The 27,945-nt window shown below is 39.6% G+C and overlaps 1 protein-coding gene and 1 long non-coding RNA gene across 3 annotated transcripts; both read left to right on the top strand.

Annotated features, from left to right (window-relative positions):
• Window positions 1-5,344: 5,344 nt before the first annotated feature.
• On the top strand, window positions 5,345-27,889 carry PPP2CA (protein phosphatase 2 catalytic subunit alpha). 2 transcript variants are annotated; one of them, XM_087862275.1, is made up of 8 exons: window positions 5,345-5,688; window positions 17,480-17,783; window positions 19,414-19,623; window positions 22,454-22,627; window positions 23,379-23,468; window positions 24,210-24,371; window positions 25,459-25,577; window positions 26,311-27,889. In XM_087862275.1, the coding sequence occupies exons 3-8, from the start codon at window positions 19,507-19,509 to the stop codon at window positions 26,381-26,383; spliced, it is 735 nt and encodes a 244-aa protein (XP_087718401.1). In that variant the 5' UTR covers window positions 5,345-5,688; window positions 17,480-17,783; window positions 19,414-19,506; the 3' UTR covers window positions 26,384-27,889. The 2 variants fall into 2 exon arrangements, with proteins under 2 accessions (XP_087718401.1, XP_045650650.1); XM_045794694.2 differs by lacking the exon at window positions 17,480-17,783.
• LOC148110124 (uncharacterized) lies at window positions 5,695-16,994 on the top strand. The gene is made up of 2 exons (XR_015724569.1): window positions 5,695-8,837; window positions 8,929-16,994. It is a non-coding gene; the product is annotated as an uncharacterized LOC148110124 (long non-coding RNA).
• Window positions 27,890-27,945: the final 56 nt, after the last annotated feature.

A 27,945-nucleotide genomic window follows, 5' to 3' on the forward strand; every position in this document is an offset into this window, starting at 1 on the left:
AGGGTAAGACCTTTTAATGAGAGGGAAGGCAGGAGAAAAAACCATATTGAAATGCTTTGTGAGGAGGCCATGTGAGAAGGCCACAGGAAGGTGAGACTCCTTTTCATAGGAAAGTGGGGGCCCTTGAATAATGTTCCAGGGCATAGTGGAATATTTAACAGAAATATTGGCCGCATGTTGTTTGGGCCTATGATTTCCCTAAGAGGTGCCTAGTGATGTTTACTCAAATATTCTGAAAATTTTCTTTTCACAATTATGAGCAATATCCTTTCACTACAGAAGACTCGAGAACATAAAAACAAAAAAATAAAAATCCCATTCACGAGAAGCAACCACTATATACCTCATTGTACACCTTTCTAAAGTCTCTCATAGGGGTGCCTGGGTGGCTCAGTTGGTTAAGCATCTACCTTCGGCTCAGGTCATGATCCCGGGGTCCTGGGATTGAGCCCCACATCCAGCTCTCCGCTCAGTGGGGAGCCTGCCTCTCCTCTCCCTCTGCCTCCCGCTCTGCCTACTTGTGTGCTCTCTCTCTCTCTCTCAAGTAAATAAAATCTTTATTAGAAAAATAGTCTCTTATAAACAGCTATTTATAATATGTATTTACTAAAATTAGAGTTATACATCCTGTTTTATAAGGTAATTTTTTTACTTAATACTATATTGTCCATAATGTTCCATGTCAGTAAACATACTTCTCTGATAAGATTTTTAATACCTGCGTAGTTGGTGACAGTGTTTTTAAGGTTTATCCAGCCCTCTGGAGTGATAAACTTTGCCTTTCATTTCAGATTATTTTTCCCCCCTGTAACAGAAAGATTTCCTCTGTAACTGAGAATAGTATCTAGATGTCATGGACATTACCAAGGGACACGGTTATTTCTCTTTTTTTCTTTAGTCGAAGTGCATAGCTGGGTGAAAGAGCTTTATTATATTTGTGGCAAAGTTCCAAGCCACAACATTTTGGCCACATCTATAAAATTCTAATTTCGGGTGAAAGGGCAATGTAAGTTTTGTAATTTTTGTAATTTTTCTGAAAATTGCAAAGAAGAACAACGGGGATGGATACCCATGAGTTGCAAGTATCACTGTGTATCCTGAGTGTGGAATCTTCTGGTAGTTGGGCAGGTCCAGTTGGCCAGAGCATGGCAGGTTTCTCATGGGCATAGCCACTAAAATGTTGACTAAGTAGGACTTTATTTTGGAACTTCTGGGGGCATAGAAGGACTTGGTTCAAAGTGCATGTTATCAGATATGGCACCCCTTTCAGAGAAAAGATTCTGGTACAATGGGAACATAATACTGACTGACTGTATTAATTCTTGGATTTATTCCTCATTGTCTTTTTCTCTACATAACAGGTCTTCTGAATGCTTGCATGATGTCAAGGGAAGAGAGGGGATGTTCTTCTTGTTCCATCTCTACCCTCTTTTCTTGAACCCCCCCCCAACCCACCCATCCTCACTTCATCTGATGGCTTTGGGTCTATATGATGTTTTTGATACTATGTTCTGTTTCTAAAGACCACGATGTATTTCACGGCAGGTACTGAGGTGCTCCATGTGGCATTAGAGGATATTTAGAATGAGACCACTTAGAAGTAATAAGAATAAGAATACTGAGGGGTGCTTTGGTGGCTCAGTCAAGTGTCTGACTCTTGATTTTGGTTCAGATCATGATCTCAGGGTCAGGAGATCCAGTTCCACGCCAGGCTTTGTGCAGCCTGCTTGGGATTTTCCCTCTCCCTCTGCCCCACCGCACCCTCCCTCAGAAGAAGAAGAAGAAGAAGAAGAAGAAGAAGAAGAAGAAGAAGAAGAAGAAGAAGAAGAAGAAGAAGAAGAAGAAGAAGAAGAAGAAGAAGGAAGAAGAAATAAGAAAGAAGAAGAAGAAGATCTAACACTTTACTACTTACTGGACATTTACTATATGCTGTGTTGTATTTTACATTTATAATTTCACTTCTCAGAAGAACCCTATTATTTGCCAATTACAATCATCCCCACTTTATCAATGAGAAAACTGAAACTCAGAGAAGTTAGGTAACTTGCCAAACTTCATGCAGAACCAGAATTCAAACCAGGTTCATCTGACTCCAGAGCCATTTCTTTTTTTTTTTTTTTTTTTTAGATTTTATTTATTTATTTGACAGGAGATAGCACAAGTAGGCAAAGAGGCAGGCAGAGGGAGAGGGAGAGGGAGAGGGAGAGGGAGAGGGAGAAGCAGGCTCCCCACTGAGCAGGTCCAATCCCTGGACCCTGATGATAGGACCTGAGCCAAAGGCAGACGCTTAACCGACTAAGCCACCCAGGCGCCCCTCCAGAGCCATTTCTTACCTACATGGCTCTACTTTCTGTCTCAGTAAGCTTAAAAGTCAGGGAACTGGAAGGAACACCAACAAAATAAACCTAATGTAAGGCCAAGAGAATTGCTGACAAAAAGATTTATCTCATTCCTTCTCCATGTTTAATGTCAATTTTTATACTTTGGCTAAGATATCTATTATAAAGCTATTTGCCAAAGGTCATCTTCCTCCTACCCCACCCCCATCATCAGATGATTTTTATTTATAGTTATGTTTAAACATCATAGGCAACACTAAGACTTGCTGTATACTGAATTTGCCATCTGAGCAAAGATTCTTTCTCAAAGCATATTTGCTTTATTCACTCTCTGGTTTTTGCCAAGAAATTAAAGGGACTTTTTTTTTGGTTTGCTTTTAACTTTTTGTTCCACATATTCCTCAGCTCTAGAATTTAGACAGGTCTAATTAGTCAAGACCAGATTAATCAAACTGAAGTTTTAGATCCATGGCTAGTTTGAGTTCCGCAGAGTAGGAAAACATTCTAGATTCTTTCTAAAGGAAAAGACATTCTGATTTAGTTCTGTATTGTTTGTAATCACATATGCTTTACTTCACGGCTTGAATGCTAATAAGAGCTTCCTAGAATTCATTCCTTAAGAAGTTAAGTCATGGCATCTAATTATTTGGCAGGATGTTTTAAGTATATATAATTATATCTTCCCTCCATTTTGTGGTGGTGAGCCAAGTGATCTGCATCAAGAGAAAATAAATAATACCTACATTAGGGCTACCAACTAGGAGCTCACATAACTTTGGAAAAACCTACTCATTTATAATCTTTACACATAGTAGGTGCTCAATACTTTTTTTTTAGGGTAGATAAAACCTATGAGGTTTTTATTTTGTTTGCTTTTTTTTTTTTAATCACACTTCTGACAATATAGCATTTTCTAAATTTCCTTTTGAAAGGAATTTGTTTCTCATGGGAATTATGGTCCATGGTAACTACCTTGTAAAATGCTGCTGCAGATGCTTAAAATTTTGATGTCCTCAGTACACATTTGCACCCATTCAGGACCTCCGATACATGAATGAATGCAGCCTTTAGGGTGCTCAATACTTTTTAATGAACCAAACTAATATCACCCCCACCTTTCTAGATAAGATAACAGGCAAAGGGAAATCGTATTGATCTTGTTCCATATTTCAGTCCTTGGAGGTTAGTTGTGTGAGTGTGGCTGAGACCCTGCACTTGGAAGTATAAAGTTTCAAATCCTGATCACTACCTTGGAAGTCCCTTCTCTATTCTGAGTGCTTGTCTGCTTCTTGCCCTATGAGACAGGACCAGTTCTCACACAGTACAGGGCAACAGTGAAGAGTAAGATGACCCCACACTGGGCATGGCTTTATAATCATGAGCACTAAGTGATGATTTTTTACTCATACATTCTACATGATCTTAACTCTTACTCCCCTATTATTTGGGGATGATAACTGCAAAACATGGTCAGAATTTGGGCTAAAATAACTTTTTTCCCCGGACTGGTAAATTAAATACATTGTAAGTCTTTGGGGGAGTAGATCTGAGACACTTTCCTCTGGGAGCGCGGCTGGGAGGTAGAAGGGGAGGCAGAATTGTCACTTTCAGTCTGGGAAGGCCAAGCCAGTCAGCCTTGCTAAGCAGGTTGTCTTGGATGAAGGACAATTTTCAGTCCCACCATTGGCTGATCCAGGCCTCCAGAGCTTTCTTCAGCGTTTTGGTTGGGATGATGCCCTCAGAGATGTAGAGTGAGCGCTTGGGTTCAGCAGGGTCCACTGCTATTGGGGGTGGGAAGTCTAGAAGACCAGTGACCAGAGTCAGCGCTTGCCTTGCGCTTTAAGGTTAAATGTCCTTTGGAAAGTTACATCTCTCAGGTCCTGTGGACATCATACTCTCTTTTCTATCTATTCCTAGACTATTGGGACAATACAAGCTTCCACCAGGGCAGGATACCTTGTCTGTTTGGATGACCGCTCTTTCTCCCAAGCGTGGGATCCAGCACATAACTGGCGCTTTATGGAGCCAAATATTTCTGTGAATGCAGGAACATGGGGATGTGAAAACATTCCACAGACCCCAAAGAGATTCATAGCCAGACCGAGATCCGAGCCTAAGGTATCTGAGCTTTCTTTAAAGCGCGTCTTGTAGCCGCTTCTAACACCCTCGGGTCGCCGTCCCTCTAGAAAGTAGGCCAGAGAGGAGCCTCATTCCCACAAGGAACCCGAGTGGCAGGAAGGCGCACACCTGGGTCGGAAGGCAACAGCGGGCGAGGCTGCGTGGGGCGTGTGGAAGCCAGGCGCGCGGTCTGAGGCTCAGAGAAAAGCCCAAGGCTCGGCCGCAGGCATCGCGCCCAACAGGACACCTTAGGCCGGAGGACAGGTGTGTGCGGGGGGAGTCAGGTGCACTACGCGGCACTCCCAGGGCAGACACACCCTCCTCCGCCCACGAGTGACCTAATTACAAGGTGCCTGCCGCGCCCAGAGGCGGAGGTGGCCACTCCAACCAGGCTACCACTTGGCGCCTGTTCCTGCCGCCAAAGATTTGAGTATCCCATACAATTTCAGCGCATCACAGGGTCACAACTTTAGTTTCTGTGACCTGGGTGCAAATGCGGGGTGAAGCGCAGAGCCGGCTCACCTTAGGGAAAAAGTCTCCGGCAGCTAGGTTCTCCCCCAACACCCTCCAACCCCGGGACTGCGTCTGATCTACGCCGGCGCCCGCGCCGCGCAGGACGTTGTGTTCTGGAATTAGCCCAGTTCCCGGCTGTAGGAACCGCGCTTGCCTTCACTCGATCTTCCCTTCCCCCCTCAACCCCTCCCTTCTGGACGACCACGCCCTAAAAGCGAAGGTGCCTCAGTTACCAGCCGGCTACGCTGCGCCTGCGCCTTGGCCCCCGGTTCCCGCCCCCCCGTTGGTTCTGGCGGCCGACCAGGGTTGGCTCTGCAGTTGCGCAGCTCTTGTCCCGGCCCTTCTACCCCGCCGCCTCCTGACGCCGGGCGTGATGTCACCACGCCGGCGGCCGCCATTACAGAGAGCCGAGCTCCGGGACTAGATCGAGCGGAGGAGGGCAGCGGCCGGTGGCCGGGTACTGCAGGGAGAGTCCCCGGGTTTGCGCTAGCGCCGAGCAGCCGCCAGCAGCCACACAGGTACCGCGGGAACCGGCGGCGGCGTGTGCGTGTGGCCCGTGTGCGGGCGGCGGCGCGGGAGTAGCGCGGAGCGGCAGCCGGTTCGGGCGGGTGGCATCATGGACGAGAAGGTGTTCACCAAGGAGCTGGACCAGTGGATCGAGCAGCTGAACGAGTGCAAGCAGCTGTCCGAGTCCCAGGTCAAGAGCCTCTGCGAGAAGGTGAGCTTCTCTCCGGCTGCGGGAGGCGCCGCGGGCCGAGCCCCTCGGGAAGGAGGCGGCCGTAGGGAGGGTGCAACATGGCGGAGGCAGCCGGCCCGGGCCCCCCGAGCCTCCCAGACCGGCGCCCGGCGCAGCCCGGTGGCGGCTCCCGGGCGACCCGGCGCCCCCTGCCTCCAGCGCAGGGATTGGTTGTCGCCGCCACCGCCGCCTAAAATGGCGCCGTTCACCCGACTCCGGGGCTTCGGAGCCTCCTGGCTTTGGTGCTGGGCGAGGTGGCTGGGGGAGCAGAGACCCTGTATGTTAGGGTCGGGGACGGTGCCTGTAAGAGGACTTGGGTTCTACGGCCTGGGATGCGGGCCTGTGACTCTACTGTGAGGTGGGTAAGAGCCCTTTTACTTGTACTCGGGCCTCATTCTTCGATCCAAAGCTGCCCAGAGGATCCACCAAAGGCAAGCTCGTAGGCCGGATCCCAAGACCTGTCTAAAGGTCGCTCACCTTTAGTACTATCCCTCGTGGTTTGTGTTATACTCACCGAGCAGAGACTTTACAGAGACTGACTTAAAAATGTGTGTTAATAAGAATTTAAAAATAGCATCTCTAACCTAATTTCTACGAAGGTCATGGTGGTAGGTGCAGGGAGGAGTACAACTTGGGTTTCATAGTTGGAAGAAATGGAGAATTTGGTGAGTCATACTACATAAGGAGCTTTGGGATTGGAAATCAAGTGTCAGTTTAATCTATGATTTATATGCTGACTCAAATTGGGTACTGTGAAACCCTTCTGTGAGCTAAACGTACTTGGCATTTTGCCATCTATTTTTAAAATAACGTAAACTGCGAGAAGCGAATTTTGTATACTGGCTCTTTGTTGGGAAAGTTACTTGTTTGTATTTTTGAGGCTCTAAGTAGCGATAGTAATAATAGCTGTTGATTGAGCTTTTACTATGTCCCAGACATTGTCTTAGTGTTTAAATATCTTACAGATGTTGAAAATGGAATGCTATAGTTCCTTTAATAAGTCCATTTTAAAATACCTAATTCCGTTTTGTTTTTACCTAGGGTTGGTGAAACAGGTAGCCTGTGGTAGCTATTGGCTGTGTTGTATTTTTGAATTCTTATGACTCAGTTTTCTAGTATATAGAAAATGTTTATCCCCACTATAAATAGTTTAACTTCTCTTGTCAAAATTAACTTGGCAGTATTTCATTTTAGTGCAGAATTGCGGATACCGTATTTGCATTTTGTGTTAGTGAAGAGAGTTATTAGAGAGCAATTATGCTGACTCGTTTGCGGTTTGATGGGAAAATTAGGATCATGAGTTTGATGTATATTCTCCTAAAGCAGGCTTTTTCAGAAACTGTGCTGTGAATAATTGCAATTTAAATGAGTCAAATTCAGATTTATTTATCCTTAGCCTGAAAAACTCTCCTACTAGTTGATGAGGTGGCAAATTATCTATTGGAGCTGAATTTTAATGTTAGCAATGTATTGAGCCTTTTGTTCCTTCTTTATCCTCATCAAATAAGGATGGTGTTTGTATTAAGGGTTTAGAAAGAGGCTTTTAAAACTTAACGTATGTTGTCAAGTCCTAATTTCTAGGTGCTATTAAGTGATGGTTTTAATGACTTTTAGGGATCAGTACTTTATATAGACTTTGAGTCAGCATTTGGTTAGATGACTAGTCATTTGTGTAGAAAACATTGGAAGAGAGGTAATGATGTAATTGGAAGACCACTGGACTTCAAGTTAGACCTGGACACTAGTCCTCTTTCTGCTGCAGAGTAATTGTGACTGACCTTGGGACAATCATTTAGTCCACATTTTGCTGTTTAAACTAAAAAGTTAAAATAGATGTTCTAAGGTCCCTTCTAATCTGAGATTATATAATCCAATTTAAATTAGTATGTTGTGTTTAAATATTGAACACCTATTAACTATCCACGATTGCTTACTTTTACGAGAGAAAGGAAAAGCAATAATGTATAATCATGTTTAATCTCAAGGAGCCTGAATTTAGTTGGAAGTAAGTAGTAGGTGAACCAGGGAAGTAAAGGGTTTGTGTTGGAGACTGCGGGAGATTAATATGTGTGCTTAGTTTGGGTGTGTAAAGATGGATGAATGTGGTCAATGTGATTGCTTTCCCCATCTTTGTAAAATGAAGGTATAGTGAGATTAAACAATTTATACTTAGATCTCCGTTGCTTATCCAGTATGTCCAGATTTTTGTTCTTAGAGCCAAAAAGGTGGAAATAATATTTGAAGTTAGGTTTCCAAGAAGTGGATCCTGTGAGGGAGAATATTGTGCAGTCTTCATACTCTTTTTAACTTGCACGTTTTTGAACTTTTGGAACTATGTTAACTTTGCAAAACTAAATTTTAAGGCAGCTTTTTAGGTACGTGAAATGTGAGTTAGGATGCATGACTCGAAATGATTTTTTGTAGTAGGAAACTAAAACAAAAATTCTCTTTTCACTCTTAATTGAATAGCCAATAGCACAGATAGTGAAAGCTACATATTTTGAAAATCTTGAGGGAGCCATTTTTCATTTGTATAATAGTTTTTTCTTTTAAAGAAAAGATACTTGTTGGAGATAGGTGCTTGGTAGTAGTTGATCATTTCTTTAATTTTAAGAAGGAAAAGTAATACAAAAGCCTTCCTTTTATCTACCTGAAGGTGCTGATCTGAATGAAATATTTAAATGGTAAAGATAGAAGTATACCATGAGAGGTCATGGTGATTAAAAAATTCAGAGACCATTATTATGGTCTCCCATTAGCAATTAACAGTGGTAGGTGTTCAAAATGCAGAGAATCCAGGTGTGTATTTATAGACAAGGTGAATATGGTTTTTATGCAATTGACTGGTTAAGCGTTTTTCCTTTCAGGGTGTGATTAAGGTTTATATCAAAGCCAAGGTGATTGTGTATGGAGTTTACTTTGTCATTTTGGAGATCATAATTTTAGTTGATTGTGGAAAAATTTGTGATGAGTGAATGCAGTTTTGTCTCAGGTATAGTTCTATAGTCAGTAACATGACTACATTTGTATAACTGGACGGTATGTTTCCATTTACAGATTGGAAGAAGTAAATAGTATCAACTACAGTAAACAGTCTTTTATTATGTGACTTCACCAGTGGTTTAATTTAGGTATGATTTTTGGCTTTGTTCTTTCAGGTCTTTCCAAACTTGTGGAGAATGTTGTTTGATAGCCAGTTGTTTTTTTTTTCTTTCCCCAAAGGAGTTCTTTACCTAGGTATGCTCTTTTCCATTGCTCTGCAAACACTATAAATAAAATGCAGTCATTAAGGCCTCACATTTGTTACATGAGTATGGGAAAAAGCAAAGCCTCCTTCTCATTGGATGAGCTGCAAAATGCTTGGCCGAGGTTAAATTTCTATATGAAGTAGGTAATAAATTTTTGTGTGTCTGTATGTGTGCTTAATTTAAAAGATTGTTTGGGGACACCTGGGTGGTGTAGTCGGTTAAGTGTGGGACTCTTGTTTTTGGCTCAGGTCTTGATCTCAGGGTCGTGAGATCAAGCGCCACATCAAGCTCCACACTCAGCTTGGAGGCTGCTTGAAATTCTTTCTCCCTCTCCCTGTGGCTCTCTCGCTCTTGCTCTCCCTCCGTCTTTCCCACTTGCCCTCCCTCTCTTCTTCACTCACACTCTCTTTGGAATGGATAGATAAATCTTTAAAAAACAACAAAAAACATTTAAAAGGTTGTTTGGCTCATTTCTATAAAAGTAATTTGAATATTGAGAACAAACGGGGAAAGTATGATGCAGAACGATGTTTGCACCATATTTTCACATACACGGTTCTCTTAACAAATTTATGAGACAGTTATTATCCTCAGTTATAGATGGAAATCAGAGGCTCAGAAAAGTAAAGTGACTTGACTTCGGGGGCTAAACTGAGATTGTGCAGGCTAACAGATTCTCAGCCCAAGTGTTCCAGTGTTGCTTCACAGCCTCCTCTGTCTTGTCTTAGGTGGTGTTAATAATGAAAAATGGAGGTGAATTGGGGTCAAACTGAATTGTAGAATCAATAGCTCTGTAAAATAAAGCATTATTTTTATTCTCATTGCTTAAAAGCTTACTATTCATGTCACGCATTGTTGTCTTTGTGCTGGAGGAGGAAACAGTAATTATTCAATTTTGAGTGTGGCTGGCTGCATTTGCCCCTCAAATAACATTAGTGAGAGGAAAATGCCAGTTCATTTTCTGTGTATCCTTAGTGGAAGTCATGGTCTAGAAACCGAACTTTAAAATATTCCAGGAAAGCATAACTAACATTTCTATTGTTCAGTACAGTTTGTAAAATGCCTTTTTATCATGGCTTCCACAGTCAGATCTATATGTGCTTGTGTGTGTTTCATGATCTCCTACTCTTGAAGCAGTAGTGCACTTGGTTTGGGTTGACTTAATGAGGAAGCATCGAAAAGGTGAACAGTCCTACTATTCAGAAAGGTCTCCCAACTCTCCTTTTGTTTTCTCTGTCAAAGTCAGCAGTTCTGCTTGCAAATATTGGCAGGTGAAACTCCTGCTAGAAAGCATGAGGGGCACTGGAAGAGTGTATGGGTAACATTTGTATCAACTGTGAGGTGTCTCTCTCCCACCCGGTCTTTAATGGCAGAGGCTATTGCTGGTAGTGTTGTAAGTCATTTGTCAATTACCTGTGGAGTATTCTTTGTTTAGGTTGGAGGATGTTAGCTAGGAAAACCAGGAGATACTAGGGTTGCCTTAAGGTAATGGTAGGGAGGGTCTTTTTTGAAGGTGCTCAGAAGAGAGGGAAAGTTTGGTGTGGCAGAGAAAACTCCCCCCCTTTGATTTTTTTACTTTTTTGATCCATCTCTCATTTCTTTTTTTCTTTTCTTTTCTTTCTTTTTTTTTTTTTTAACGTTACTCATTTCTCATTACCGTCCTTGTCTGAAAAAACTTTCAAACTGCACTTTCCCACACAAGTGAGATAGGAATTGGACTAGAACTATGAAGGGAAAAGATTTTGGTTTTTTGATGTTTTAAATAGCTTTTCTTTCAGCTCCTGGTGCAGAAGTGGTAGAAGAAACTGAAATAGAGGTCTGGCTGCCAGTAAATGGCTGGGGATGGATTCTGAAAAAAAAATTGTAAAGCGCAATCTGGGATTAACTGCTTAATTTCTTAACGATACAAAATAACTATTGCCTATTTACATATTGGTAGCGTGGTTTAGGATGGATGAACAAGGCAGTGACAGAGGTGTGTATATCTGAATCTGGGTGTTTTCTAAACTGTATGTGACCAGTTGGCCAGTCACTCTGGTACTCCATGTCCTCACGTCTGCTTCAGTCATTCAGTTACTGCTACAGATGGGAGTATGGCTGACATTGAGGGGGCTGCAGGAAGATTGAAAACCTTCTTCCAGAGCGCTCCTGGGAGACAGTTCATTTACCTAGAGTTATATACAAAGTGTTCACAAAGACTATGGAGTGTTAGTGATGCTATTAACTATGTGACAGTGTATGTTTAGTTCTGGAATTCATTCAGTCAAAATTTATTAAGCTCCTATTATATGCATTGCTCATTTTCACTATTTAGCTTTGTCTAAATAGCATTATTTTAGGGATTTGTTAGTTTTTTGCTCTAATATTAGGGTTTCACATTAGTCAGGAGGTTGAACTTGTAGTAAACTCCAAAGATGGGAAAGGTTTTAAAATATTTGTGCTAGTGGTGATCAAGTGTGTTTCATTAGTCTGCTGCTACCCATTGTTTGTAAACTGGCAGTAGTTTCCACTACCTGTTTCTGTTGGGAGCCTATGACTTAGTGAAAAGGCTTAAGAATTGCTTTAGTAAAATTTCAGTGCTGGAAGGAACCTTTAAGACCATCTAGGCTAAGTCACCTGGTACAGATGAGGGAGGAAACTGAGACATCCAGAGTGGTTGAATATCATTCACGATGGACTGTTGTGAGAATTTTTAAACAACTACATATATACCAACATTTCTCTGTTCAGATTATGTATGTATTTTCTCCTCTGCAGGAATGATTGGGAATTTTTAATTCCTGCACATGTGTATTTGACAGAGGTGAAAAAAAATCAACTTAAGGTTTTTTTTTGTTTTTTTTTTTTAAGATTTTATTTATTTGTCAGAGCGTGCGCACACAAGCAGGGAGAGCAGCAGGCTGAGGGAGAAGCAGGCTCCCCGCTGAGCAGGGAGCCTCATGGGGACATGATCCCAGGACCATGACCTGAGCCGAAGGCAGACGCTTAACTGAATGAACCGCCCAGGTGTCCCTTAAGTATTTTCCCTTAATACAATTTTAGGATAATCCCTCATACCTGACCATTTTCTTTTGGTTAGATTCTGACCTTAACAGTAACTACTAGTTCCTAGAACATTACATGGAGGATTATAGTACTTCTATAGTATAATCACACAGTTAGTATACATACAGTATAATCATACAGAAGACCAAAATGTTTCATAAAACGTTAGAGGCATCTGTTTGGTGTAAATAATGAAAAACAAGTAATACGAAGAAAGGTTTGATAAGTTGAAGATTAACTCAGGATTTATTTGCTTCCAGGGCTAGTAATGTGTCTCCATTATGTATCACACCAAAGTAAAAGTCTAGCCATATACACTAGTTTGTCATGAACCTTAATTTTTTTTTTGCACAATTATGAAAATCAAGAAAACCCACCTTTCATAAAAGCAGTATGAAGGAAAATGAAATTCTCTTATGATATTGAAAAAATTTATCGTTGCTTGCGAATTTGCCCTTTTTTTAAAGATTTACTTAGAGAGAGAGAGAGAGAGAGTGGGGTGAGGGGCAGAGAGAGAGAAAATCTCAAGTAGACTCCCTGCTGAGCCTGATACTGGGCCGGATCCCACCACCCATGAGATCATGACCTGAGTGGAAAGCAAGAGTCAGATGCTTAACTGACTGAGCCACCCAGGCGCCCTGTGAACTTGCTTTTTTAAAAAGTTTTCAAATGTTTATAATTTGGAAACTGAGAAGTAAAATTCAAAAATTAGTTATCGCATTTTTTTAGGTTTGCTTCTCTTATGTCTTTATGGCTGTATTGGTAGAAGATATACTCAATTGTGATTAAAGTGTGAAATGTTTAATTTATGTGAAATAGAGTTCCAGTGAACGTTTGAATTAATAATCAGATTTTTAATAGAAAAATATCTAAGAGCATCATTTAGTTTTCTACTGATGCTCAAAGAATCTGTGTGGACAATCTGTATAAGAGGAGAAATAAACTGATAGTAAATAAACATGGACTAAAAAGTTTGAACTCCACAATGAAAAGTACCAGTTAAATCAGAAGGTAACATTTTATATTTGAAGTAGATGAGAATGGGTGCATTCTAACATTTATTATTGTGTATATAAGTTGGGAATAATTGAGCTTTATAAACTATATATGTACTCAAAAAACGTTCACGTATTTTGCTGTGTATCCCACAATTGAAAATCTCCTGAAAGGAGGTAAGTCAAATAAACAGTACATGTATAAATCTGGGAGGATATTATACAGCATTATAAAATTATCACTATAATGCTATAGGACATTGGATTCATGAATATGAACTTTAAAGATTTTATTTATTTATTTGAGAGAGAGCATGTAGTGAATGAGTGGGGGCAGGAGCAAAGGGAGAGGGAGAAGCCGACTCCCCTCTGTGCCGAGAGCCCCACATAGGGCTTGATCCCAGCATGACTGGAGCCCAAGGCAGAGGCTTAACCAACTGTGCCACCCAGGCGCCCCCATGAATATGAACTTTAAGACAGAAATTGAGACATTTACCAATTTAAGCACGAGGTCTGTATGTGGGTAAAGACTGGAAAGGAATACAAAGAAATGAGAGTAGTTTTTGTTGGTGTGGTAGGTTTTAAGATAGCCATGATCTATCAACGTTTTAATGTTCTCCAATGTTCTCATACAAAGACGTTTTACATAATTGTAATGATTTTGCATTTTAAAAATGTTTGCTTGGTTTAATAATAAAAATGCTTGAATATGTTGTGTGACTTTATTTAATATAAAAATGCATAAGTATCTTTTTCTACGGTACACATTAAGGAGAAATTATACTGCTATTGTGTGTCCTTAAGGAAATTAATATATAAATAGTTTGTAAATCTGTTGTTGGTTCCTGTTTTTTTCTCTTTTACTTGTCTTCCTTGAACATCTTGACTTGGATGATTTTAGGAGTCTAATTTAAATTTGCTTTTTTGTGGGGTGCCTGGGTGGCGCAGTCGTTAAGCATCTGCCTTCGGATCAGGGCCTGATCCCAGCGTTCTGGGATCGAGCCCCACATCAGGCTTCTCCTCTAGGAGCCTGCTTCTTCCTCTCCCACTCCCCCTGCTTGTGTTCCCTCTCTCGCTGGCTGTCTGTCTGTCAAATAAATAAAATCTTTTTTAAAAATTAAATTGTTTTGTAATTTCATGTTATTGTGGTTAGGATGGCCCATACCCAAGAAACCTGATGGTAAGTTGGAAAATAAAATTTTAAGATCTCTGAATCTGAACTCAGAAGGCAGAGAGGACGTTAATAATAAATTAATGTTCCTAAAGATTTCTTTTCTTCAAGTGAATCTCCAAATTGTTTGAATTTTAGGACTGTAGAAAACTTTTAGTTAAGCTCTTATTACTGTACTAGCTTATTCCAATTTTAGCCTTGTTCTATGAAGTTTTATATTACATCTTTTTTCCTTGAAATCACTGATTTCAGTTTATGCCATTTGAATTTCAGTAGGGTTCCTACTGAAGAATCAGTAAATAAAGAAAAAAACAAGATGGTGCTGACTACACTATTTTAAAAACTTTATTTTAATTATTTTTTTTCCCACATGTTTATTAGCAGAGACTTTCTGAGTCCCTCAGAAATGTTTTAGGGGAAGCAAAAGTTTGGGGTGTGTATCATTTGCTTTTGCTTCTTTGCATAATTCAGGTGACATGAGGCTTTAAATTACAGGAGTCAATACTAGAAAGTGAAAAGGTAGTTATTGAAGTATAAACCTCTCTAATGTTAATTAAGTTGCTTTGAAAATCTGGTTCTGTCATTTACCTTGAATATTAAGCTGGACAGTTGAAGTTGTATATCTACCTTAGAAACTGATGGTTGGTGAAGGCCTGCAGGTTCTAAAGGTGACTCAGATCGCTTCTCGGCCTTTTGGCTAAGATCAAGTGTAAAGATGACTCATTAGGGGTCCCATTAGGTGACCCATAGAGGGGTTCTGTCAGGTGTTTCTGAGACTTGAAAGGCCTGACTCCTTGTGACAGCACAGCTTCTCAGACATTTCTTTTTCTGTGATTAGTTTTTCTTGACTAAAATAATCTTCAGTGAGGACATCTGTAACGATTATTGTTCTGGTGTTCTGGGATAGTACATTTTGGTGTAGTGATCCTCTGAAAGCTGAGTTAAGACCCAATGAAAGTATACTTAAATTCTTTGTAAGCTTGAGTTTTTGTTGTTAAAATATACTTAATAATTGGCTCTGTGGCATATGAACATAATACTGTTTTCTCCAGAATTTAATTATAATTGTTCTGGTCTGAAATTTGGTAGGAAGAGAAGAACGAGCTTTGGCTTTCCCAGGCGTAGAAGTTATGTTAGTTTACTTTATAAATACAGTGTTCTTTCCTTCTTGGAGGACAATTTTGTAATGTCAACATAAAAAGAAGCTAACTGTTAGAACTGCTAATAGGTGTCTACTTCATGGTATCTTCTTTCAGGAAGTGTCTATACCAGATATATACCAGGGAGCAAATACTAGAATATATATATTGTAGTATTTTTACCTTTTCACCTTCCCCCTCCCCATATTATGATCTCTCAGGGAATACTCTACCTCCATCATGAGAAATTAACCAGGTCTATATGTATGCATTATGATCTCCCTAAATATGGATTGTTGGAGAGAAAAGCAGGCTGCCGAATAATACAATTCCTAGTTTAAAAGTGCAAAGTGGGGGGGGGGGTGCAAAGGAAACGATAATGTTTTTGTAGGCATATAATATGTATGTAAAACTTGTAAACAGAGTTTCAAAAGGATGTACGTCAGAATACTTTGCCCAAAAGGAGTGGGATTGTGGAGAGTGGTCAAAGGGACATTTGGTTTTATTTGCTAATTTTTTTTTTTTTAATTTCAAAGGATGTGTCACTATAACTTGCACAGTTTTAAAAGCAAAATTAAAGATCAGGGAGCCTAGCTGGCTCAGTTGGCAGAGCATGTGACTCTTGATCTCAGGGTTGTGAGTTCAAGCCCCGAGTTGGGCTCCACCCTGGGAGTGGAGCCTACTTAAAAAAATAAATGAATGAATAAATGAAAGTAAAAGTAAAGATACAGTGTTTATCATTGTTATATGTCAAAATTGAAATAAAAGGAACAACTGGCATGTAGGTTTAATTGTCCTTTTATGATTTGAGTAGAAATTTTGAGTAGATGGTAATAAGGAACTTCAGGCAGTTGTGAGTGGCAACTTTTTATCATTCATACGGAGAATAGCCTTGCAGGTAAGCAGATGTCAAGAGATGTATTTTGGAATTTAACTTCTCATAGACTTGCAAGATTTATATGGTGGTCACCATCTGTTTTCTTATGTCATTGTCCTTTTAAAACTTTTGAGTAACTTGCAGATTTCTTTGAACTGGGACCTATCATTTCATTCATGGCTGTTTTCATTACTATGTGCCAGGTGCTAAAAACACTGGACATGGTATTAATGCCAAACAGTCTTACGGAATATGCCTAGTGAAATTCTGCTTTTTAGTAATAATAAATCATGGGAGATTGGAATTACCCTAGCGAGATGGATTATACGTATTTCTTGAGAAATATCACTTTTTGAGACACAGCGGAAATTTTTTAAGCTTAAAAATAGAACAAAATAATTTTTGGATGTTAATGATTGGTCAGTGTCTTGAAATAGGCCCCCCAGATGTTTGGAGACTTGAAAATAATGGTTCTTAGGGGCGCCTGGGTGGTTCAGTTAGTTGGGCATCTGCCTTCAGCTCAAGTGGTGATCTTGGGGTCCTGGGATGGAGCCCCACGGTAGGCTCCCTGCTCAGCAGGGAGTCTTCTTCTCCCTTTGCCTCTGCAGCCACCCAACCCCCCCATGCTTGGTCACTGTCTCTCAAATAAAATCTTTAAAAAAAAATGGTTCTTAAACTTCACTGCACCTAAGAAAGCACTGGGGTGGAATAAGGAGGAAGACTCAAAAGAATTATTGGTGCTTGGATCCCACTACCAAAGATTCTGGCTTGAGAGAGGAGTAGCCTTAGCATCTGTTTTTTTTTTTTTTTTTTTTTTTAAGAGCTTCTCACTTTATTTTTAATATGTGGCTAAGGTTGCATATCACTGCCTTAAAACCAGTCCTTGTTACCCTTGCTTAAAATCTAAAGAGCATTGGGCTCGTTAGCAACAATTTACTATGACAATTTCACCTCATGTTCTAGTGTGTTGCCTTCCCCTGATGCAGCCTCCCACTGTACATTCTGGAACACCATTTCATAATGCTAGCTGCAGATAGAAGAAAATGCTCAATAAATGTTGAGTGTATGAAATAAATACTTTTAATCCATTTTCAGAACAAACTTCTTTTACCTTCTTGGTTTAACTGAAATCTGACTGTTCCTGTGGAAGTCCTATACTTTCTCTAATAGCCTTCCCATATAGATGGGTGCTGCCTTCCTCTACGATAAAATTCCCTGATTTTCAGGCTGCTTTTCTCTACCTAAATACCCAGGTGCCTTTCCTTACTACTGTTACCTATTATTTCTTCATTCTCCAGAGAACTTGGTGCCAATTTCCAGGCCTGTACTTCTGATGTTGTCCTGAGAGACATCCATGGCTTTCCCCGAAGATGACGTACCCAGTACCCCAGTATAAGTTCTTGATTCATTCAGCAAACAGATAATAAAATGCCTTTTACACCTCAAAGATTGCCCTAGCGAGGTGCTGTGTATGCAGTGGTGAATTAAAGGAACCTGGTGAACATTTTTTAGCTCTTAACTTGGACAGTTGGGTGGAAAATAGATCGGAGGCAGAAGGAATGGAAGCAGAGAGTTCATTATGGAGACTAGCACATAATCCAGGTGAGGTAATAGTGGCTTCGACCGGGGTAGTGGCAAAAAAGATAAAAACAGATTGATTTGAGATATGTTTTGCAGGGAGACTAGGCAAGACTTGTTGGTGGATTGGTCACTGAATACTAGTGGCCTTTAAGCTCTACTCTGTCTCAGATATTGACATGTATATCTGTACCTCTGAAATCCTAAATTCATTCATCAAGTTTTCCACCAGCGGATCTTTGTTCTAGTACTGCTTTGATTTGTTCTTCAGTCTATGTCCATGCCCTATTCTCCTCCTTATTTCTTTCCTGGGATGACCAGCTATCATGGCTTACTTGAGTGCAACTGAGGCATTTCTTGGGATGCCAGACTTTGAGCACTAAAACCAGGATAGTTGGGTCACCCTGTACCTACCCCCCCTCTACCCTTTTCTCTCCTCTTAAGTGGTATGCTTCAGCCATGTAAAGTTTTTCCTCTTCCTGAGAATATATACACATGATCGCACCTTGCCTATTTTGGACCTCCTCCCATTTCCTACTCCCATCCCCTTCTTGTAACTGACTCCCACCCATTCCTTGGACCTCAGGCGGTTTTCCTAGCTGTCCCAATTTGTGATCCGGGAACGCTGCTGCTTACTCTAGCATGTTTTAGCACTTGGCCTGATCATTTTATTGTCTGCTGCTGGTGCTGCACTGTATGCTTTTATGGGCTGTCTTGTTCGTTGTGATATCTTATTTAAATGGGTCTCCACGTTTACTTTGTCCCTTTTTCCCTTTCTTTATCGCTTAACACAGCCTGTACTTTGTTGCTTGGTTACTTTGTTTGTGGTCCTCTGTCCCCAGTGACTGGTCTTGTATGCTGTGGTCCCCCAATGGCTAGCACAAGGCCTGACACATAGTATCACTCAGATGACTGAGCAAGTGAATGATGGTCTTCCCTAGTGCACTTTGGTTTTGAGGGTAAGGTAAATGATCAGTAAATGTATGTTGAATGACTGACCGGGTTTCAGTTGAGTGAAATGTTACACTGCCCTTAAAAGTAATGTTTGAATTTGTGATTACATGGGGGAATGCATATGCTGTCAGACAACTTTATAAAAAACCATGTGTATTGAATAGTTACAGTTGTAAAACAAAAAGTTTGTATTTTTAGTATTAAGAGTATAAAAATAAAGGTGAAATTTTAATGTGTCGTTCTCCCCCCCCCCCCCAAAAAAAACCCAGTTAAGCGGGAATTAGAAACCTTTCTTCATATCCTGGAACCCGGAGTGCCAGCATATTATAATTAGAACTTTAAAACTAAGGAACTAGGTATCTGAATGTCTTGTTCCATTTTCATTTATCTTATATGGCTGGTAATAATAAACTATTTAGCATTTAGTTAGATGGTAACTGAGAGGCCTAAAAACTGATAGTGATGAGAGGAATGGAACTATGCACCTTGATACATGCTTTTTCTAAGTATCAGGAGTGAGATAACCAGTAGGTGGAATCTGGCCATATCTTGCCCTCTTACTTTCATGGAATTATCAATGCCTACAATTTCGTCTTACACTGAGTCTGCTCTTTTTTTAAGCTACATTAAGTTTAAGTAAACATCTTTGTTAATGTTGTTTAATGCCAAATGTATTGGTTTATTTTATCTCCATCTGTAGGCTAAAGAAATCCTGACAAAAGAATCCAACGTGCAAGAGGTTCGATGTCCAGTCACCGTCTGTGGAGATGTACATGGGCAATTTCATGATCTCATGGAACTGTTTAGAATTGGTGGCAAATCACCAGATACAAACTACTTGTTTATGGGAGATTATGTTGACAGAGGATATTATTCAGTTGAAACAGTTACTCTGCTTGTAGCTCTTAAGGTAATTTCAGTTTTGTTTGGGGGCATTTTGTGCTGGGTGAGACAGCTTTGTTCTTTTTTCCCCCCAGTGGTTTGTGATTTTCTCTGAATGTTAAGTTTTAGAATAAAAATCCATATTTAGGAATGCAGGTATTCAGGTTTGGGACTTATAAATCATATGTCTGTCTTTATTCTGAATAAGGGGATGGTACAGAAGGTTATTCTCATTCAAATTCTTTGAAAAGTGTTAGAAGACTGGTCAGATAAAAATGTTTCTTCGGTGAATCAGGGTGTGGGGAGGTATTATAATTACCTTTCTAGATGCTTTTGAAATAAAAGATACTAAATGTCAGGATGTTTACATCTTTTGACACAGTAATTCTATAATTAGACTCCTACTGAAGAAGGATTTCAAGAGGAAAAGAGCTTTATTTATGTGAAAACATTAATTTCTGCATTATGTTTAATACTAGAATAAAGATTGATCTAAATATCCAATAAAAGTGAATATCTAAATTATGATTTCTGTGGAATAGTTTGCAGCCATTAAAACTTAACAATCTAGAACAATAGGAATGATAATTAAAGCAAATTGTCTTAGACCAATTGTAGCTGAGGGAATTGTACAAAGATCTGAAAATGAGACACAGTAGTAGTCACTAGTTTTTAGAATGGTAGCCTTCTGGCTTTCCTTGGAAAGGAAGTATGATTTTACCTTTAGGGGAGATTTTATTAAAGAATGTTCACAATGATACTGGCTGCCAGAAACCTCTAATACTGCAAAAGTGGTAAGATGTGGTTTTGGCGAGAGCTGAATTTTAGGCAATATATAATGTATATGTTTATGAAGCTACTAGTCTGAATCATGTAACATGCTACAAAACGTTTTTGGAGGATATACTAAGTTCTGCATCTATAAAATGAAGCGATTGGATTAAATGATGGAAAGTTTCTCTAGGTACTGTGAAAACAACCTTGCAAGCTAATTTGTACTTAAAGCCCAGGATGAATCCCAGTGCTTAGCAGAGGAGTGAATATGCTGCCTTTAAGAATTTATGTTTAAAGATTATGGGGCTGAATTGTGCCGCATACACCTCGCCCCCATTCATACATTGAAGTTTTAACCCCCAGTACCTCGGAATGTGGCTGTATTCGGTGATAGGGCCTTTAAGAGGTAATTGAGGTAAAATGAGGTCATATGGGTGAGCCGTAATTCAATATGACTGGTGTCCTTGTAAGAAAACATTAGGACCCAGATACAGAGGGAAGATGATAAGAAACATGGAGAAGATGACCTTTTATTAGCCAAGTGGACTGGCCTTCAGAAGAAACTGACCCTCTTCACACTTTGATCTGGACTTCCAGCCTCAAGAACTGTGAGGAAATTAATGTTTGTTGTTTGAGCTGCCCATTTGTTCTACTTTAGTTATGGCAGCCCTTGCACACTAATACGGGTGCACTGGGGGAAGGAAACTTAAGCAAGTAGTGCTAGGACAGTTGGATATCCATATACAAAAAAATGGACTTAGGTATCTCATACCATACAAATGGATCAAAATCAGGAGCCTAAATATAAGAGCTAAAGCTATGAAACTTGTAGAATAAAGCATAGGAGAAAAAAATTTGTAACTCTGGGTTAGGCAATGATTTCTAAGATATGAAAAACACAATCCATTAAAAAGATTGTTATATTGGACTTCATCAAAATTAAGATTTTTTTGTTTTTTAAAGTATATCACTAAGAAAAAAGTATTTGTGTTCATATAATAAAAACCTATTACAATTCAATAAGAAGATTAAAAATGGACAAAATATTTGAATAGGTATTTCACCCAGAAGATATATGAATAGTCAATAAGCACATGAAAAGATGCTCAAAATCATTAATCATGGAAATGCAAAGTCAAGTCACAGTCACACCCATTAGAATGGCTATCATCAATAAGGCTGATAATACCAAGTGTTTATGGAGAGATTAGAACCTTATACCCATACTGAAACCCAGCAGTTATATTAGACTAGAAATACGCCCAGGAGAAATGAAAGTGTATTGTATGTCTGTACAAAAACTTAGAGGCAAGATGATTATAGCAACATTTTCATAATACTCAAAAACTAAACCATTCAAATGTTCTTCCTGCTGGTGAATAAAGAAAAAAAAGTGGACTAGCCATGCAGCGGGATACTGTGCAGCAATAAAAAGGAGAACAATAACAAGGATCCACTGATATATACACAGATGAGCCTCAAAAATAGTCTGCTAAATGCATAAAGCCAGACACACAAAAAACTATGTCTTGTATTAGTCCATTTATATGAAATTTTACAAAAAGATCTCAAAAGAGGAAATCATGAGAGCAGACAGATCACATAAGTATATAGTTTCTATGATGAGTGTTTAAGAAATATGGAAAAGACAGAGTAAATCAGTGGCTGCTGGGAGTAGGAGTTTGGGACAGCCCAGCGGGGATATTTTTGGACTGATTGAAAGGTTCTAAAATAATTGTGATGGTTATTGCATACCTACAAATTTACCAAAAGTCATCTGACTATAGAAAAAAATTTCATGGAGTTCTACAGCTAATGATTATGCTTAGTAAAGTTGGTAGCAGTAGGAGTTTGATTGTAGTTGAGATGGAGTTTGCCGATACTCCGTGGACAGATGTCTGTAGATGTGGGGTTTCATTACAGTGTGCGGGGTCATGGGATGGTTTTTTTCCCCCCTCCAAAATTGGAACTCTAGATTTTCCTGCAGAAAGTTTGCTGAATTGTCATTTGGTTTTTGAAGGAGCCAGGTATTCATACTGTTTTCTGTTTCGTTGTTTCAGTTATTTTCTGTTTTGTGGTTTCAGGTTCGTTACCGTGAACGTATCACCATTCTTCGAGGAAATCATGAGAGCAGACAGATCACACAAGTATATGGTTTCTATGATGAGTGTTTAAGGAAATACGGAAATGCAAATGTTTGGAAATATTTTACAGATCTTTTTGACTATCTTCCTCTCACTGCCTTGGTGGATGGGCAGGTATGTAGGTCTTCCTAAAACTTACATTGCTGGTTATTTTCATGAACCTGCTTTCTTAATGTTTAGGTGCCAGTCATCTTTCCACCCACACATCCCTTTTAGATTTCTGAAGTGCCTTCTTGTATCAGGCACTGAACTATATGTTGGGACCACAGGAATGGAAGATGTAGCCCATCCATCCTCTCAGGGTTGTTTCTGGACTAGTCATGGAGATGTAATTAGCTATTTACTGGTCCATGTAGAGGGGTGCACAGAAGACATGGCAAGAAAATTCTATGAGAAGGATGATAGTCTGTGCTGAGATTAAGGTCAGAGAAATGTTTTCTGGGTGCAGTAGCAATGATTTCTCAGGAAGAAGGGGAGTGTATTCACTAGATTAGAGTGGACTGGAAGAAAGACAGCCCCTGCAGAGACAAGCCTGATTCTGGCAGAATACAGAAACGCTAGTCACACCAAGTGATGGGCTGCTGCCTGCAGCTTGCTTTTTTTTTTTTTTTTTTTTTTTTAAGATTTTATTTATTTATTTGACAGAGATAGCCAGCGAGAGAGGAAACACAAACAGGGGGAGTGGGAGAGGAAGAAGCAGGATCCTAATAGAGGAGCCTGATGTGGGGCTCGATCCCAGAACGCTGGGATCACACCCTGAGCCGAAGGCAGATGCTTAAGGACTGTGCCACTGCTGCCTGCAGCTTAGTCCAGAACGTTTAAAGTTTCTTCTGTGTGAGGTTAACATTATTAACCACTCTTCCAGATATTCTGTCTACATGGTGGCCTCTCACCATCCATAGATACACTGGATCACATCAGAGCACTTGATCGCCTACAAGAAGTTCCTCATGAGGTATTGCCTTTTTTTGTTTTTTTAATGAGTTATTGACTTTTATTTGGTAATAAAATCTTTTCAGAAAACCTTTTAGAGAGGAAAAGTTTTATTTTAACTTACTTTCTTATGTGTGTTCTCTTCCTTTAATGCTCAAAAATGACCCCATGTGGTGTGAACACTTGTCAGCAACCTCTTTAAAAGCTAATATTAAGAAACCTGTCAAGATCACAGCACCTTTCAGACTGGGCTTGGAATCTTGGTTGTTGTCTTTAGAGCCTCTGCCTTAATTACTTGTCTATACTGTCTGACATTGAAATTTGCATACTATAGGGCTTGTTGCTCTTGGGGCTCATTGACGTAGGATATGCCTCTTAAAAACATTTGGAAATAGTTTATTTATTTGACAGAGATACTTGACTTTTTTTTTTTTAATATTTTATTTATTTATTTGACAGAGATAGAGACAGCCAGCGAGAGAGGGAACACAAGCAGGGGGAGTGGGAGAGGAAGAAGCAGGCTCATAGCAGAGGAGCCTGATGTGGGGCTCGATCCCATAACGCCGGGATCACAACCTGAGCCGAAGACAGACGCTTAACCGCTGTGCCACCCAGGCGCCCCTGAGATACTTGACTTTAAAGCAGAACCTTAAACTGTGTTCAGCAAATACCACTCAAAGTGTGACTTCATAGGGTGCTCCCTCTGATGAATTACTTAAATCATTTTTGCAAGAGGCAGTTTAAAACTTAACTTGCTTTTTAGGGTCCAATGTGTGACTTGCTGTGGTCAGATCCAGATGATCGTGGTGGTTGGGGAATATCTCCTCGAGGAGCTGGTTATACCTTTGGGCAGGACATTTCCGAAACATTTAATCATGCCAATGGCCTCACATTGGTGTCCAGAGCTCACCAGCTGGTGATGGAGGTATGTTCTCTTCTCTAAATCTGATTTGCTTTTTAAGTAAACGTAATGAAGGAAGATATTAGGGAGGGGTTTTTTTAGTGGGGAGGGTGCTAATTAATATTAATGAGGATACTCCATGTTTCCCTTCCAATGAATTTGCCGTTGTGGCCTGAGCCTTTACAGTAGATGCACACTAGAATTAAAATCTCAAGCTTTTGATCACAGTGAGTTTCATAGTTGATATGTTTTCAGAGAATTCATAATGACTGGGTAGTGCTTGGTATTTAAGCCTGGGAAAGTAAGGTGCCGGGAGCAGGGGAGGAGGCAACGTAACATTTTTTACTTCAATTTTGTTTATTTCATGTATTCAGCATGTGTATGTATGGAGGAGAGATTGAGATGAAATACCAAAATGTTTCAGCGGTCCTTTGGATGATAGGATTATAGGTAATTTTAAAGAAGAAACTAAAAGGGAAATGGGATGTTGATTAGCATACTTATAAAATTAGGGTCCTGTTTAGATTAATACTGGTAACAGTTGTGATTATTATAAAAAGTATGACTTCGCTAAAGATAGGGAACAATATTTGTGTACAGTACTTAAAAAATAACTCATGTATTCACATGGACTTTGACAAAATGAGGCTGGAGATCCTAGAGGCCTGTTTGCTTTGTACCTGGGCAGTGACTGACTTGGGGACCTTCACCTCTGACTGAAGGAATTAATATAGTTTTGGTCTTGAGGAGTATGTTATCTGCCTCTACGAGGAATGGCCATATACTTGTTCTTGGATCTTGTTTAGGGCCACGGCAGTGGGAAGCTGATGAGATACTGCTCTTCACAGAAGGCCAGATGACTTTATTCTTTGTTGATTGGTTCTGTTTTTTACTGTTTTTTCTATTTACAATCTAGTTTTCTAATTCAGGAAAAATTAATTCATGTATTTTTTTAAGTTGTACAGAGTACAGAAAATTATTAAAATATCTGGAAACAAAACATTAATAGTTTTTAAGCCTTTTGGAAGGGACTTTTTTTCTTCTTGAGTCACATTGAGTTGTGTAAATAAGGGAGTGAAATAGGTTTTTACCACCTTTCTTTGCCTTTTAGGGATATAACTGGTGCCACGACCGGAATGTAGTAACGATTTTCAGTGCTCCGAACTATTGTTATCGTTGTGGTAATCAAGCTGCGATCATGGAACTCGATGATACTCTAAAATACTCCTTGTAAGTATTTACACCTAAGTAGTTGGCTGCCCTTACAGTTGAGTCACACTGTGTAGTTGGAATGTGAGGTTTAAGAGTTGAAGAGCTCATGCTAAATCTAGATTCCAGTTTGATTTTTATGTTTCCTTATTTTTTTTTAAAGATTTTATTTTATTTGAGAGAGCGAGTGCGAGTGTGGGGAGGGGGCAGAGGGAGAGGTAGAGAATCTCAAGCAGACTCTGCGCTGAGCACAGAGCTCAGTGTGGGGCTCAGGTTCATGACTGAGCCACCCAGGCGCCCCTGTATTTCCTTTTGAACAGACTTAGGATATGTTGAAACTCATCAGTAGAAACTTGTCCTATATAGACCCCAATGTGAATTATTAAGATTTTAACTTTTAAACACATGTTTTTATTGTGGGGTTAATAAAATAAATCCTGATGTTGAGATTACAAATACAAATACATTAGGCTCTTTAAATTTTATTTATTTAGTAGGACCCTTCTTTCAAATAGAAGGAATCCTGATGTATAAAAATTCTGTCTTAAAAATTCTCTGAAGTTTGCCTGGCTTTTTGAGGAGGCACTCAGTTAGAAAACTTAAGTGGATGATTAGGCTACAATTAGGATTCTGTTCCATTAGAGGCAAGCTGAAATTGTATAGGAAAAAATTATAAAGTTTCAAAGACTAATGTTCTTGATCGTCAGTACATTGATAGATGGAGTATAAACAACAAATACGTTTTGTTTTTCAGCTTGCAGTTTGACCCAGCACCTCGCAGAGGCGAGCCACATGTTACTCGTCGTACCCCAGACTATTTCCTGTAATGAAATTTTAAACTTGTACAGTATTGCCATGAACCATATATTGACCTAATGGAAATGGGAAGAGCAACAGTAACTCCAAAGTGTCAGAGAATAGTTAACATTCAAAAAACTTGTTTTCACACGGACCAAAAGATGTGCCATATAAAAATACAAAGCCTCTTGTCATCAACAGCCGTGACCACTTTAGAATGAACCAGTTCATTGCATGCTGAAGCGACATTGTTGGTCAAGAAACCAGTTTCTGGCATAGCGCTATTTGTAGTTACTTTTGCTTTCTCTGAGAGACTGCAGATAATAAGATGTAAACATTAACACCTCGTGAATACAATTTAACTTCCATTTAGCTATAGCTTTACTCAGCATGACTGTAGATAAGGATAGCAACAAACAATCATTGGAGCTTAATGAACATTTTTAAAAATAAGTACCAAGGCCTCCCCTCTACTTGTGAGTTTTGAAATCGTTTTGTTTATTTTCAGGGATACCGTTTAATTTAATTGTATGATTTGTCTGCACTCAGTTTATTTCCCTTCTCAAATCTCAGCCTCATGTTGTTCTTTGTTATTGTCAGAACCTGGTGAGTTGTTTTGAACAGAACTGTTCTTCCCCCTCCTATAAGACGATGTTACTGCACAAGAGCACTGCAGTGTTTTTCATAATAAACTTGTGAACTAAGAACTGAAAGTCAAATTTTAATTGTATCAATGGGCAAGACTGGTGCTGTTTATTTAAAAGATACATCAATTGATAAATTTTAGAATTTGTAGAATTCTAGGTAAAGAAAAATAAAAATCAAGGTCACTATATAATCTCTCTGGTAACTCCTTGACATTCTTCAGAAGATTTTCAAGACTTACTTGTAATCCAGGTAGTACAATTTGTCAGATAGCCAGCGTGCTCTTCGTGGGTTCTTCTGCATATTACCTTGTCTACAAGAAAGGAAATCTGTGCAACTACAGTAAGACTGGACTGTAAGACCATAGAACTTGAGATTTAAGTGTTTTGGTTTTTGTTTTAATAAAACATCATGTTTTCAGGTAGAGCTTGACAAACTAATGTGTCTACTTCTCAGTGCAGTTGCTGGTTATAAATATCATATTGCTCTGTATGTCAGATGGACTCAAAAAAAATGATGGACGGATTTTGTACATTGCTTGTCATGTTATCTTAGAGTTAACTTTGTCTCAGATAAAAAAGCTGTTAAAGTATTACCCTGTATTAAGCTCTTTAAGTGCTACTAGTTAAACCAAATAGAAAACTATTGCTAGATCACGGTTTGGTGTTATATGCATTCACCCAAGGACAAAAATGGCATTTGAAATGAAGTGGGAGTGCTAAGCACTTAATGAGTTTTCCCCACCCTTTTCTCCTTTGAATAGGATTAGGAAGTTAAAACAGTTCTTCTGTGGAAACTAATATTTGGTAATCTTCAGCTATCAGGGTAAACTTCAGGGCACTTAATCATTACTTGTGTGAATGTAGTAATAAAAGTTCCTTTGCTTTGTATTGTGTTGAATTTGGAACTGATAAGGAAGCTTTCTCATAGCTAAGATGCTTTAGGA

Source organism: Ursus americanus, chromosome 5 (genome assembly GCF_024610735.1).
Source record: "Ursus americanus isolate L20-20 chromosome 5, mUrsAme1.1.p, whole genome shotgun sequence".
Lineage (NCBI taxonomy): Eukaryota > Metazoa > Chordata > Mammalia > Carnivora > Ursidae > Ursus > Ursus americanus.